General features: G+C 44.3%; 1 protein-coding gene across 5 annotated transcripts in view; it reads left to right on the forward strand.

Moving 5' to 3' along the window:
* The window catches only part of LOC113020879 (septin-9-like), a 33,211-nt gene extending 19,756 nt beyond the window's left edge, over nucleotides 1–13,455 (forward strand). The window contains exons 1-2 of one of the 5 annotated variants that reach the window (XM_026165154.1): nucleotides 2,940–3,290; nucleotides 12,601–13,452. In XM_026165154.1, coding sequence (XP_026020939.1) covers nucleotides 3,236–3,290; nucleotides 12,601–13,355 — 810 coding nt within the window. In that variant the 5' untranslated portion in view covers nucleotides 2,940–3,235 and the 3' untranslated portion in view covers nucleotides 13,356–13,452. The other 4 variants (XM_026165157.1, XM_026165155.1, XM_026165153.1 and 1 more) reach the window with 4 other exon arrangements.
* The last annotated feature ends 267 nt before the right edge of the window (nucleotides 13,456–13,722 follow it).

Raw genomic sequence — 13,722 nt, forward strand, 5'->3', positions numbered from 1 at the left:
AAGGACAGGACCCTCTTTAGCGTGGTGGTGGTCTGGGTTTCTTTAAGCGACAGACTCTTTGTCTTCTTGCTGCAGTGCAACATTTCATTAACAGCTCGCTATTCAAATGTATTACAGTTCAAAAATGTACAGAAGGCCCGAAGGCCCAGTTCCTAATTATTGCTGTTTTTTTAGGAGTTTTTTTTTTTTTTTTTTTACAACAAATACGCAGCTCTGCCAAGACTAACTTGATGATTTAATTATTCTGTGGAAAATAATGCACATGTTTATGACTGATTAATGAAAAACATCATCTTTGCTCATAAAACAATGCCACGTTTACTAGAAAGAAGAGGCGCTGTGGCTGAATTGACACCACAGGAGGCCCCAAAGCTTGCACCGATATCTGGAAACAACATGTCCTTGTAAAAACTTCCAGTCACACACACACACACCCACACACACTCACGCATACACACATTTGGGCTACCACATACCATATCCAAGGCATATGTTGTGCAAAAAAGCAGATAAAAATGATTCTCAGTGCTCTGCATGTGCTGAGCGCGAGTGCACGATTGCTATGATGTGAATGAAGTTCTCTAAAGGGCGAAAAGCATTCCCCTCTTCACCCAGTGTGACAGTTGTTACAGCAGATTGGATTAGAGCTGTCTGGGCTTGCTGGGGCTTGCAAGGATATGTGGTGGAAGGAAGTGTGCATTGCTGTGTGTGTGTGTGTGTGTGTGTCTTTCTAGCTTTGTGTGAACATTTGTTTTTCTTCACTTTTTGCTTAAAACCATTGTGATAACCACTTGATTTCAGGGTTTTGTGTAGAATCGGGGTGTAGCTCACAGTGAGGTTTGGGTATGGGGTTGTTAAAAGTCAAGGTGAGGGGTAAGTGTCCTCACACTTATACAAAGCTGCTACGGCGACAGGCCTGGGCGCTGTGCTGAGTGTGCATGCATGTTCGTGGTTTTGCATGCATCAGCTGTGCGCGTATTAGTCATCTGTGTGTGCGTGCATGTGTGTGTGTGCACAGAAAGGCTCAGTGTGTATTTTTATGCCAGGTTGAGTAGAAATCCACTACACACATGCTGGGCAGGATTAGCTGTGTGGGTGGAGGGTGTGTCCCGAGCAGGATTCTCCTCGTGTCTCCATCTTTATTTGTTCCCAGATTATGTTACCGGGTGCTATAGTGACTGGTATAGTGACACGTTTTATTTATAAGTACAACGCTGACCTCTGCTGGAGGAAGTGATACACAATTGAGACATTGTAGGGTTCATATCTCCAGGAAAACACACTTCAAGTAAACATATTTAGGTGTATTTATAGGCTAAGTGTGTGGGGCGGTAGTAAGACGAGAACAACCCCTATGAAACTTGTGAGTAAGGCAGTGATTCTGATTCTGTTCATCTGGGCAAAAACCAAAAATTAAAAATTGAAGCTTTTGAAAACATGTCCCACAATTTTCAAGTTCTCTGTATTAACCAAAATTATTCGCTGACATTTTTCCGGTTACATAATTGTTTTCATGGTTCACTGGGGGAGGGGGGGGGACGTGGAGATTAACCACAGACTGCAGGTTTTGGTACAGTAAAGCGCCGTATTTATTTTCACAATCAGCGTGTTTAGTGTGTGTTTGGCCACTCGTGCACATCTGTGTTTATGGCGAGGTAAACACGCTTAAATCAACAGAAAATGCAAACTTTGATTCTAGTGTAAGCAACCAATTGGCTTTCCAGATAAATCACACGCCGGGCAGAAACTGCTGGGGGGGTTGAGGGGGCCTCTTAACGTCTCCTGCCCCTTTACGCTCTGAAAAGATTTACTGCCGTTTAGATCCTAATCATTTTTGCTTCAGCTGTTGTCTCTAAGGCCTGCCTCTTTACTTTACAAGCACAACATCCGTGCAGATTGGAAAGAGTTATGAGCCTTATGAGAAAAGATCCTCTCAGCACACACACACACACATAACTATAATACTTTTGGTGTTTATTGTCTTCACTAATGAATGGTTGCGAGGCCAGCAGCAGTGTTTTCTCACCGCAGGCCTGTGGCTGAGCAGTTGCCTGAGGGTGTGATAGCATTGTGGAGTAACTCTAGTTTACACAAAAGGTAACTGCGTTCGCAGCGAGCTGTCAGTTTAGGCGGCAGCGCTTTACTAGAAAAACATTTCCAAGACACTCTAGTAAACTAACTGCGACTGTGCGCAGTCATTCTTAACATGCATTCATCCACATGCCCCTAAATGCCACATCCGCTCGCTTCTTCTCCCCCTGGTCCCGTGCATGCACAGAGCAACACACACGATCACATTGACCAGCGCCCCTGCCCACCTGTCCCACAGAGAGCCTCATTCACATGGTCATTAAGTCATTAGGGTACTTATTTATTGATGTCTGCCTCCAGAGTGACTGAGCATGTCAGACGACCTACAAACTGCCTGCGTGGGCCCGTCCTGACCATATTAGTCCATTGTGTGGTTGTGTCTTCGCTCTTGGGTCGTTCATGTGTCGTCTGCAAGCTTTCGCTCCAGGACTGGACGTAGAGCTCATCTTTCCTATACACTGAGCGAGCTACGTGTTTGCAGGATGCTGCTCTAATGGCTTCCAACCCTTTCAGAGCCTCCAAAGGCCCTTCAGTGTGCTGCCCGGAGCGTGTGAGTCATGTGATCGGGCCTGTAGGAAGTGCGTTTTGAACGTTGGTGTGTGAATAATTCGACTTGCCCGGTCGAAAATGAGAGGGTTCGCAGAGAAGAGGCAAGCCAGAGAGAGGAGGGCTGCAGAAGGGGAGGGAGATAGGGAAGGAAGAGGAGGAGGAGGGGGGAGGGAGGGAAGGCAGTGAGCTGCAGAGAGAGAGAGAGGGAGGGAGAGAGCGGGAGGGTGGGGGGTTGTCATTGGTTGCTCATTCCAAACTCTGGAAGTTGAGAAGGAGGAGAAGAGAAAAATAAGTTGCTGCTTTAAGAAAGAGAGGAGAGATAGGACAGGCAGAGCGTTTTGGATCTGTGACCTGCCTGGTGTGTGTGTGTGTGTGTGTGTGTGCATATATATGTGTGTGTTTTTCTTTTCTTTTTTTTTCTCCTTCCCCACCTCTCCCTTACTCGGGCTCCTAATTTGGGATTTGTTTAAAAGCGGGACTGCGCCGTAGGAAGACTTTTCCTTGCTAGGGAAAGGGAACCCTGCTCCCTCTCTCTCTCTCTCTCTCTCTCTCTCGCATTTATTACACACACGCACAAACACACTTGACGCCCAAAATGTCTGATTCCACTGTCAACGCTCACTTGGAAGGGATCATATCAGACTTTGAAGGTCAGTTTGTTTCTCTCATGTGCTCTGCTGATTCTTCTTCTTCTTCTCCTTGTCACTGTGGAGTGAGGCTCCCTGTAACCCTGCCATGAGGACACTATAGATCATTTCCACATGTTTGATTGGAGCCCAGCGCATCTGGAAAAATGGAGGGTGTTGTGAGGGCTTTGTTGACGTCTGCGGTGAGCTGTGGTGTTTTTTTAGGGGAGGGGGGAGTGAAATTTGTGAAAGTGTTGCTGCTTTTTAAACTGCTCTTAAACTTTTGTCGCGAGACGTGTTGAGTGAGTGTGTTTTATTCTGAAGTGTGAGAGAGAAATTTGTGCTTTTAAAGTAACTGATTTTTTTTCTCTTGCTTCACTTTACAACAAACCCGTGTGACAGAAAAGGCAAAAAATGAAACTATATTTTAAGCGCTCAGGAAGCACGAATTGACCGTACGGCTGCGAGGTGAACACCTGGACCACCTCCCCCCTCTTCCTTTTCATCTCTCTGCCCCTGGCACACAGATTCCCCCTGTCATCTCTCCCCTCCCACTCGTCCTCTGGCTGTGCTTCCCCTTTCCCTCTCTCAGCAGCTTGTCCATTCACAGCTCCCTCTCCTCTTCCCCTTTTCGCCTAACCGGTGGTGGTTACAAGAGGGATGGGTGAGGCAGGCCGACATCTCTCCCCCACGAAACCGTTTGCCTGTCTCACTAGATGCCTCCTGTCTCACAGCCATCAGGAACGCATCCACACTTGTCCAGAGCTGCGTCTCTGTCAACACGAGTTTGCTCGTGGTATGTCCTGGGAATCTCTCTGCCGCGCTCTCTTCCTATCTTTAGGTCTTTAAACCACCGGCTTACACAGTGCAACCGAGCGGAAAGATAAGTGGCGTTCAGAAAACAAGAGGTGTGCTCCAACCATGTAGCTCGAAGTCATGCTTTCAGACGGTCCTCGCTCATGTGTAACACCAGTATAATGGCCTACTGTTGGGGTTGTCAGTGGTGCATGTGTGTGTGTTGTCCGTGGTTGGGCTAACTGTGTGGTAATACCTTTGTGTCACCACCATGCCCCGTGATGTATTGCTCTGTGTGGCTCATTGAGCACAGCATGGCACCGATGCAGCACGGGAGTCCTGTGGGAGCCGATATGTATCAGGGTTGGAAAAAAAATAACTACAAGTTCTCCTCTTACTGTAAGTGATAAGATTTCATTATAATGAGCTCATTTGTTGGTACATTTTTTAACATTGTACTTCACTTGAGAACAGCTTTTGGGCAGTCTGCAATCAAAGGGGTTTTGATTTGAAATTTGCTGTAAGAGGAACTTTTAAAATCAGAAGCAAGGAAACACAGGCATCTCCCCCTTAAAGGTTAGATGATGCTTTTGTCACAAACTCTCCTTAAAGCCAGACTCTGTGACTTTAGAGAGAAAACGTAACACACTTCTCTGACTGAAAAGATGAATTTTAAAAGCAACACAACACACCCTTTATTCCCTGAGGGGAGTTTAGCTGCCTCAACTTTACTTGGACCAGTGAGATCGAGTCAGCTAGTTTTATTTTAGCATAGTATATTACACCCCGCTTGTATCTTGTAGCCACAGTTTTAGCCTCCCCTGTCTCAGGTTTTACATCATTTTATGATACAAAGACCAGCAGTGGTAGTTTATTACTGTGTAATAAGAGTCTGTTGCCTTTTCTGTAATCTAAAGTGGCACGTGGTGAATGGTGTGCTGCAAGAACTTTTCACTGTAAGCCTCCAAAACAGGCCTGCATCCAAGCTTTTGGTCTTTTCCGGTTAAAAGACACAAGGCTGGGAATGTTTAGGATTTAGGTCAGTTGGGGGTGATTTTAACCACCACAGATCACACCTACAAAGATTGGAAGAAGTTTGGAAAGCTTGCATTTTTCATAGTGATTTCACATCTCTGATTGGGTTTGGACCCATCTTTCCTGGGTTCAGACCTTAAATGCATCCATTGCACTGACTGGTACTGTGACATGAATCAGGAATTTCTCGGTTAAAAGACAGTCAGCCAGTTTAACAGCCAAGTAGTGAGCCAATCGACATGACTAACGCTGTTGTTGAGCTGTTCAAAAGTGTTGCAAGAGGTTTGGGGGAAATCAAACATGCTTTTCTACAGAAAACAGAGTTGAGACGACGTCAAGACTGAACATGGGAACAAAGTGTAATGAGCGCTGTAATAATAGGTTAACTTTACTTTATCTTATGTCAAATATGCTAATTATTAATATGCTGACAAACCCCAGTGCTCTGAGATACCATCTTCGGATTATGTTCTTTGCTTGGATGGGATGGAAAAAGAGTTTGCGCTGTGTAATCCGGACAGTAACAAGAACGTTATATGTATCAGTGTGTGTATCTGCCATGTCACTGGTGCTGGACAGTGAGTGTGATTCAGCCTGCCACGCCCTCGGCTGATGACACCATTGAGAGGCTGAAACAGACAGAGGAGAGGATTTACTCGCCCCTGAGGCTGGTGACCTCAGCTGTGACCTCAGCCTCCCTAACTGACATAGATCATTGACCGGGCCACTGGGCTCCTCTTCTGCGAGCAGATGGAGCACATGCACACAAACAGACACACATTCAATTCAGGGTCATCGCAAGAGATCTGTGCTGTCTTTTCTCTTGGGAAAAGTTGGCTATTTTTCTGTCTCATAGCCAGATATACCGTGATTTAGCGATTTCTGTCTACTACTCTTGTCTCTCTGCATCTCCAAACTGCATGTTAAGGGCATTTGCTTGTCCAATGAGAGGAAATTCCACAGGAGTACATTTCTGCGGTGGGTGAAAATGTCGGGGTAGGCCGGAGAGGAGGAGTGGATCAGAGCACAGCCGGGTTTCTTTTTTTTGTGCATGGGGCCCAGCCTGCATGGCACTTTTTTTTTGTTTTGACAGTCGGTGATAAGACAAAGGAAAATCTTATCTCGAGCTAAGAAAGCAGGCTTTTATAAACAACTGAAAGAAAAGCCTATAGATATATAGTATGCCTGGTATGTAATACAAAAAAAAGGTTAACATTTACAGAATTCGTGGGCTTCGTAGTCTCTGTTTCATCGTCTGTGCGGCAGTTTTAACAATCTGTTTCTAAATGAGGCGGCCCACCTTGTTCTGTGGGATAATTCTCGTTAATGGTGACAGAAAGAAATCCGACGAGGAATCATAGCAGGAACTTAAATGCCTGTCAAAATGAAAACAGTCATTATACAGTAAGCCAACTGCCAATTACATGTGGCTTTGGATTTTTTCAGGAACCGTGTTAGTTGGTGCTCTGTAGCCAGCAAAGCGTTGAAACTGTGCTACAAAGAAACAGATACTGTATGCTGGGCTAGTACGATATTGATTGCAAGCATTAAAGCTCAGTAGACACACTAAACAGAGAGTGTGTGAGAGGAAGGAAGTAACTTTCTGACAAAAGGCTGATGAGCCACCCTCAGGAGTCCCCATCCTTATCAGCACTATCAGGCTGCTCTGTATTCACCAGCTCCAACAGGTTTCCTGCTAATGACGCCAACTGCAGGGGTGCTGCTGGAAGCCACAGAGGGTCACTCTGCAGAGTGAACACAGCAGGTCTTTGTTAAGTTTTAAAACTAATCCTAGTTTTTTGTCCCTCCCAGCTGGACATGACGAGTAAAAAAGCTGCACCTATTCCAACCCCGGGCAAGATCCGAGAGTTATGAACACACTCCATGCTACAGCTAAAAACAGCTAGTCTTCGATGAAAGATTTTCTTTGACTAAAATGTTTTTTTTTCCTGTAAGGGAATGAATAATGTCTTTGACTGAGATTCGTTAAGGACCAAATGATCCTATGCCAGCTCTTTCAAAGAAACATTTTGACCTGCAGGCCACCCTGTCTTTAAGAGAGGAGTGCAAAACTCAAGTGCTCGAAAACAGTGCTGTAAATAAAAAATGGGCATGGACAGCAGAATTCACTGTAACTCGTTTGTGTAGGCGTTTGGCTTTGCAGAGTGAAGGGTTATTTATATGCAACCTACAGACATGTGCTTACATACAGCTGTTAATAAAACAAAAGAAAAACAACAGCATGCAATGCTGATTGGTTAAAAAATGTGCAGAAGGATGCTATATGTCCCTCAATGTTATCTGCATCTTAGACATTGGGGGCAGGTGGATGAGCATTACTGTTCAGCAGCTGGCTTGTGTCCAGCTGATTCATCCTTCCTACCACTCCCTGTGAGGGGATGGAGGTACTTGTTGGTTCTGGGGCAACAACCATAGGTTTTTCCATACTCTTGGTTTACGTATCTATGTATTTTATGCAGTTTTTCTTACCAGGGTGGTTGGGGATTCATGATTATTTGTCCTGTTATTACATGCATTACTTGGCTGAAAGATGAGCAAAAACACAAGCAAGACTATCCTACACTGTCTTTTCTTATATATATGCTGCCTCTGGTGACAGTAAAAACTACAAGATGTACATAAATGATGGTCTGTAAAACTGTGTAGGACCGATGCACGGCCATGCTGCCCCTTAATGTCACCCAGCGTTTGGCATTTTGAAGCATTTACTTTAACACTTTTGTAGTTTCCATCTTGTTCTTTTGGAGCCAACAGTGACCAAATTTGGATGAGATGGGGGACTGTGAAATTTGGCAACTGTGGCTCAGATGATAGAGCAGGCTGTCTACCAATTGAAAGGTCGTTCCCAAACTCCTTCAGTTCACATTACCAAAGTTGAATGTGTGTTTTATTGGGTGAATGAGACTTGCGGTACAAATCAAGGCTTTGATGATCACCTGCATAGAAAGACTATAAAATCCTGGTTCATATACCATTTACGTTGTGCCACTTGAAGAATTGGTTAACAAGCTGGGTGTGTGTCTGTACGGGGATATCACATCGATACATACATGCCCAAGTGGCGTAGTGGTTATCATGTTTGCCTGTTACGCCAAAGATCCCTGGTGAAAGACTGAGAGGAGATAGAAACCCAGCCTCGGGGAGGTGGAAGTTAGTGTACTCTTAGTGCCGGTCTCAGGGCCTCCCATGGTGGGAAGGTTGCATCAGGCCGGACATCCGGCGCAAAATCTGTGCCAAATCAAACATGAAGGTTTATCTGCTGTGGCTTCCCCTTGGGAAATAAGAGAGCAGTATCTAGTGCGAAGTAACAGGCTGCTAAAATATCTCTAAAGTTGAATCTAATGTTGTAAATTCTGCTTTAAAGTTGTAAAACTATAGACCTCAGACCTGGCTGCAGCATTCGTATCCACTCATTGTCAGCGTAACAGCACTCCGGTTTGACATTACTGAGCAGCTCCATTAACACAATGGGATGTGCCTGACTAGTTGAATATGTTTAAAGTTAGTTAAATATCTCACATGCTACATTTGCATGGAGCCAAGTATTGCTATTGTAGTTGGTTTAAACACCTCAGTAGGACTAGAAAGGTCCAAGCCAAGTAAAATTTCAGGGGAATAAGTGTAACTGATCACATGAAAATTGTAACAGGTAAACAGTTTAACCTGATTTGTCTTTCTTTGGCTGTGTTCTTTCTGCATATGGCAACCTCTGCAAGCTGAAAATTTGGTCTTTGATAACACTGCTTAAGTAGAATAAATACCTGCAACTTCTTCTTGGAACAGGTGATAGATTTCCACCTTCAGGGAGATGATCGTGAAGAAGATAAGATAAGGAAGGTGACCTTATCTTGTGATGGAAGATGACTGCAGGCCATACTCATCACTTTTTTACGTGCTTTTCTACTTGAATGCGTTGGCACATGAGCGTGTTCAGCTCAAATCCCAATAAGCTGACCCAATCAGAACAATGTCAGGGAGAATGAAAAATATATATAACTGGATTCTTTTTGATGACCTCAGCTGTGTTTCCTGTGACTTCACAAAAAAAGTCTTCAGTTGAAATAAAGTAAATATTGTTTTTGCATTAGCAGGATCTTAATTCGGCAGGAAACAAGGACAGGGACTGCGGGAAGCTGCTGAGAATTGCTAGCAGACCAAACCACCAACTCTTCTGCAGCAACTGTATGATAAAGTAGACAGTACATGCACAGATACAAGGATTATAACTTACCCTCAAGCATGCTGGTACTTTGTCATGTGACTGTCTGTTTGGAGGTATGCTGGTGCTCTAATTAGGTTTTGTCAGCTTGCTCACTGTCAACCTCCAGATGACCAAACTACCTCTTGCTGACCTGTCCAGCTCATCCGCTGTCACGCTCAGAGATGCGTATCGAATGTGGTCCTCATTCGGTACATGCTATGCTAGAGGAGAAGCGTCATGTGATTTTTCTGGCAGCTTAACTATGTTTCAGTGCACTACATGGATCCAGCCCATGTCTGACCGAGTGTCGGGTGGAAAACATCACGCTTGGCTCAGTGTCTTCCTTATTTGGCAGTTAAGGTTGTGAGAAGGGTTTCCAAGATTAATAGGACTCAGAAACCTGCTTTAAATTCAGCTCAAATGAGAGGTAAAAAGAAGGGGTTGCATTTTGTTCCCCGTTGGGGCTTATCAGTCAATATCTTTGCTTCGTTGGAAGGTATGTGATCAATGCTATCGCCTCAGAGCAGCAGCAGCTTGAAGCCATCACGCATAGGAATACAGCTAAAAACGTCACACGCGCTCAACGCCGTTCATGTGTAAACATGCAGGCACATAAGGAGTCACTGAGACATGCAGAAGTAATGGTGCCATCGTCTTCACACCAAAAAAAGGGATTAATCCCCACTGACCGTCAAAACAACAAAAAAAAACCCAGTTGTGTTTGCTTTACTTTAAACACACACGCACGCGCACATGCATGCACATCCAGTGAGAGATAACGCAGAGTAACTCAGCTGACACTGTCTCCACAGTGTCTGTGAGGACGTCACTGCGTTGGCTTTGTGTCACCACAGAGCGCACTTTCAGCGCCATTTCAGGCAAACGGGTCATTACTGTTTATCAAACCAGCAGCCAGATGCAGTTTTAAGTCATCTTTGGCGTCTATTTTGTGCTTACTTTTACTCCTCGGCCTCTATAAACAGAGCGAGTCATGTCCACTAAATTAGCCGCTTCGTTAATGGTTCCCCTCCTTTCCATTTCTGACAAGAAATTCCCACCGCATTCGATTAATTTTAGTATAACTTCAGTGTGACTAGTGTGCCATCTGTGTGCTTGTACTTAAAGAAGAACATCAGGCATTGCTACCCTTGCTTCTGAGAACATTTCAAAGGCCAGTTTTCTCATTATTTCTACACAAAGAGCTTGTTGTCAGACACAGATGAAATGATCGCAGCGATGTATATTTCATGCTTTAGCAACTCAAAAGGTCATTACCGTTGCAGACGACCAGCTAACCCAGCACCTCGTGGTGGGCAGTGTTATTTGTTAGTTTCTTCTCGGTACACGCTGTGATATCAGACACAGAAACCTGCAGAAACATATCGAGGATGTGGAAACACTGAGTTGGGGGAAAGAGAGGATTCTCCCATGCTGGTACTTGGCTCGTCAGCTTTGAAACACGCCAGATGCCTGATCGGGCTCGGGTGTTTATCTGGGACAGGGGCTGTGTTGGTCCAGATTTTAGTGGCTGCTCTTGTCTCTGGGCCGAGCTGAGGTGAGCCAGGTGTCACCATCGACATCTGACATGCAGCTCACTGCAGTGAGGAAAAAAATGCAATTTATCAACCAGTAACAACACAGCTGCTGGTGAAATACTGACTCATTCAAAAGATATGGAAGGGGCTTACTAGTTTGTCAATATACACATTTGGATTTTTCAGAGCAACTTTTGCTCTGTAGCCTTCCTCATCTTTGTTTTCAGGAGCCAGAATTGACTATATTTAGAAAAGAGACTGATGTGCTAAGTCATTGCATAGCTACCAAACTGCCTGTATAGTCACATATTTTATTTGTACAACATTTTTATTTACTTATTTTTATTTTATTCTTATGATTTTCTAATATATGTCTTATTGACTTTTTCTTTCTGACCCTTTTGTTGCTGTAACGTGTCTATACCATTAAAATGCTAAAATTCCACTCACCAAAGCAGGATCCAAGTTTCTTTGGCATCTTTTCTTGAACTAACAAAACTTCAAAACATATTACTTGCTAAATTCAAAGTAGTCCAAAGGTTCCGAGGCTTAGTTTGGTGTAGAATAAATGGTAATATAACATAAAGTAGATATAAGAAAATATTTCTATATTTCATTGTTAGTTTATTAGTGAGAGTTTTGTTTTAAATAGATCCTTTAATAAAATCTATGGAAGCTTATTTTGACTACTGGGGAAAAATACAAGTAAATCAAAATTTCAGGTTATTATATCAGTATTTCGACTTACTAATTCAAACTTCTAAGAAAATCATTGTAAATTGGGAAAAGTTTTATTATGTAAAATAAAAAAATAAATGCAAATTCCAATCTGAATTTTGAGATAATAGCAAAAGGAAATTTTCCCTATGGCAAAAATAAAATAAAAAAATAAATAAATTACAAAATCTTGATACTTCCGGTAGAACATACGTCAACGCTTCAGAATTAAGTGTCACGTGATCAATCTGGGCTCTGACGACGTCATCCTGATACGCTGTTCTGGCTACAGGTGCGCGAGGCTCGCAAGAGATGTGTAGGTAGCCGGTTAAACTGAACTCTTTCCTTTCAGTGGCTGGGTGTGAGTGGAAAGCTCGGCAATCCTATTAAAACGTGCTTGGTGGGGAAAAAGAAGTATCTTTATCGAGTGAATTAAACGCCATGTTATCGCGCTATATGAAGCGTGTCAAGTCGAGTAAGATGAGTTTCTTCTGGATTTTCTTTATTTCATTTCAGTGGTTTGTTAGCTAACCAACTCGTTAGCTGATATCCTTAACATTGCGCGCTGCATTTCGTTTAATAACTTATATGTTTCCGATAAAATTGATTATTTTCTCTATAGGTTATTGTTCAGCATGTGTTTTTGCTATTATTGTTTAAACCTTTGTTAAAGTGGTAAACCTGAGGACTTCCAGGCCTCTAGAGCCTCTGGTTTTTCTGCAGTTTCCCCAGAACTTTTCAGCTTCAAAGAAAAATGTAATGAGTATTTGAAATAAAATTTATGGTCTAAAACTAGGCCATTAAGTACCAGAAATGGATGTAGGCTCTATAGAGTCCTGCTACAGGGTTGGAGAGGAAGTGATGAGCATTATTGTGTCCTCTGGCTCTCATGTTTTCTTCTTTATTTGTGCTTTTACTTTCTTTTTGCTCCATATGATAACACTGTAATGGTGCAACAGTGATTTAAGTCCATATCTGTCAGCTCAGGCTGTTGTTTCTTATGTAACCATGTTTGTTGTTTGTCTTTCAGCGCTGAAACGCTCGTTTGAGGTGGAGGAAGCGGATACATCCACACACCCATCGCCCCTGACTCGCCGGACCACCAACCCCCTCCGCTCATCCACCTCCTCCACATCCAGCCAGCGGAGCTACGACTTGAGCTCCCGCAACTCTGATTACTCCTCCACCAGATCTTCACCCTCTGAGTCCTCCAGTCTACGCTCCCCGAAGACCGGCATGAGGCGCATTGAGTTGTCAGGGGGTCGTAATGCTGATACAGCCTCTTCCCGCCGTGCCGAGATGTCCATTGAAGTCTCCTCCAAGCAGATAGATAGCTCGCCCAGTGCCGGCATCACCCGCTTTGGGCTCAAACGGCCGGAGGTCAGCCTGAGCAACAGGAGCACCTCCCTGGAGAGCTCCTCCAATTCCTTCTCAAGCACCAGTAGCAGGCGAGGGGAGCTGAACATGACGAGGACCCACGAGCCACCCGCCCCTCCCCGGAGGATCGACTCCCAGATGGCCTCAACCCCGGTGTCTAGGATCCCCGAGCCTCCCCAGAGAAGGGCGGAACCCCCGTCGCCCAACCTTAGCCCAGTTGATGTGGCCTTCAAGAGGCCAGAGGTTCCTGTGGAGAACAACGGCCACCAGCCGCCTGCACCCGTCACCCCCCTGCCTTCACCTGCAGAGCACCGGGTGGAGAGGGTGCAGTCGCCTGTCACAGAGGCGTCCGCAAGCCGACCAGCAGACAGTGAGTACCTGCTCAGTTGGGCTTGTTTTCCAAACTAACCCCTGTGTATGATTTATAGAAGTAAACTCCTCAGTGAGATCAAACAGTTTGTTTCTGATTTCTTTGTTTGTTTGAAAGCGCCACCATATCTGATTTTCACTTGTTTCTTCCGCTTGACTGTTTCTTCTTAATTTTATCTTGCAACACACTCATAGTCATGTTAAGAGGAGGCATACAGCTCACAGTCCTTGTGAGCTTGTCATTATAGACTATCTAAATGTAGGTCAGCGAGGGTGATGATGAGAATCCCAGAGCTTCTCCCAGGACAGCGGTTACAAGAAAAGACTCAGGCAAGCGGTTGAATATGTTGGCTCTCCCTGAACTTAAGTTAAAAACTTATAGCACTCACAGTCTGGTTGAAGCCTT

This window comes from Astatotilapia calliptera, chromosome 4 (genome assembly GCF_900246225.1).
Source record: "Astatotilapia calliptera chromosome 4, fAstCal1.2, whole genome shotgun sequence".
NCBI classification, from domain to species: Eukaryota; Metazoa; Chordata; class Actinopteri; order Cichliformes; family Cichlidae; genus Astatotilapia; species Astatotilapia calliptera.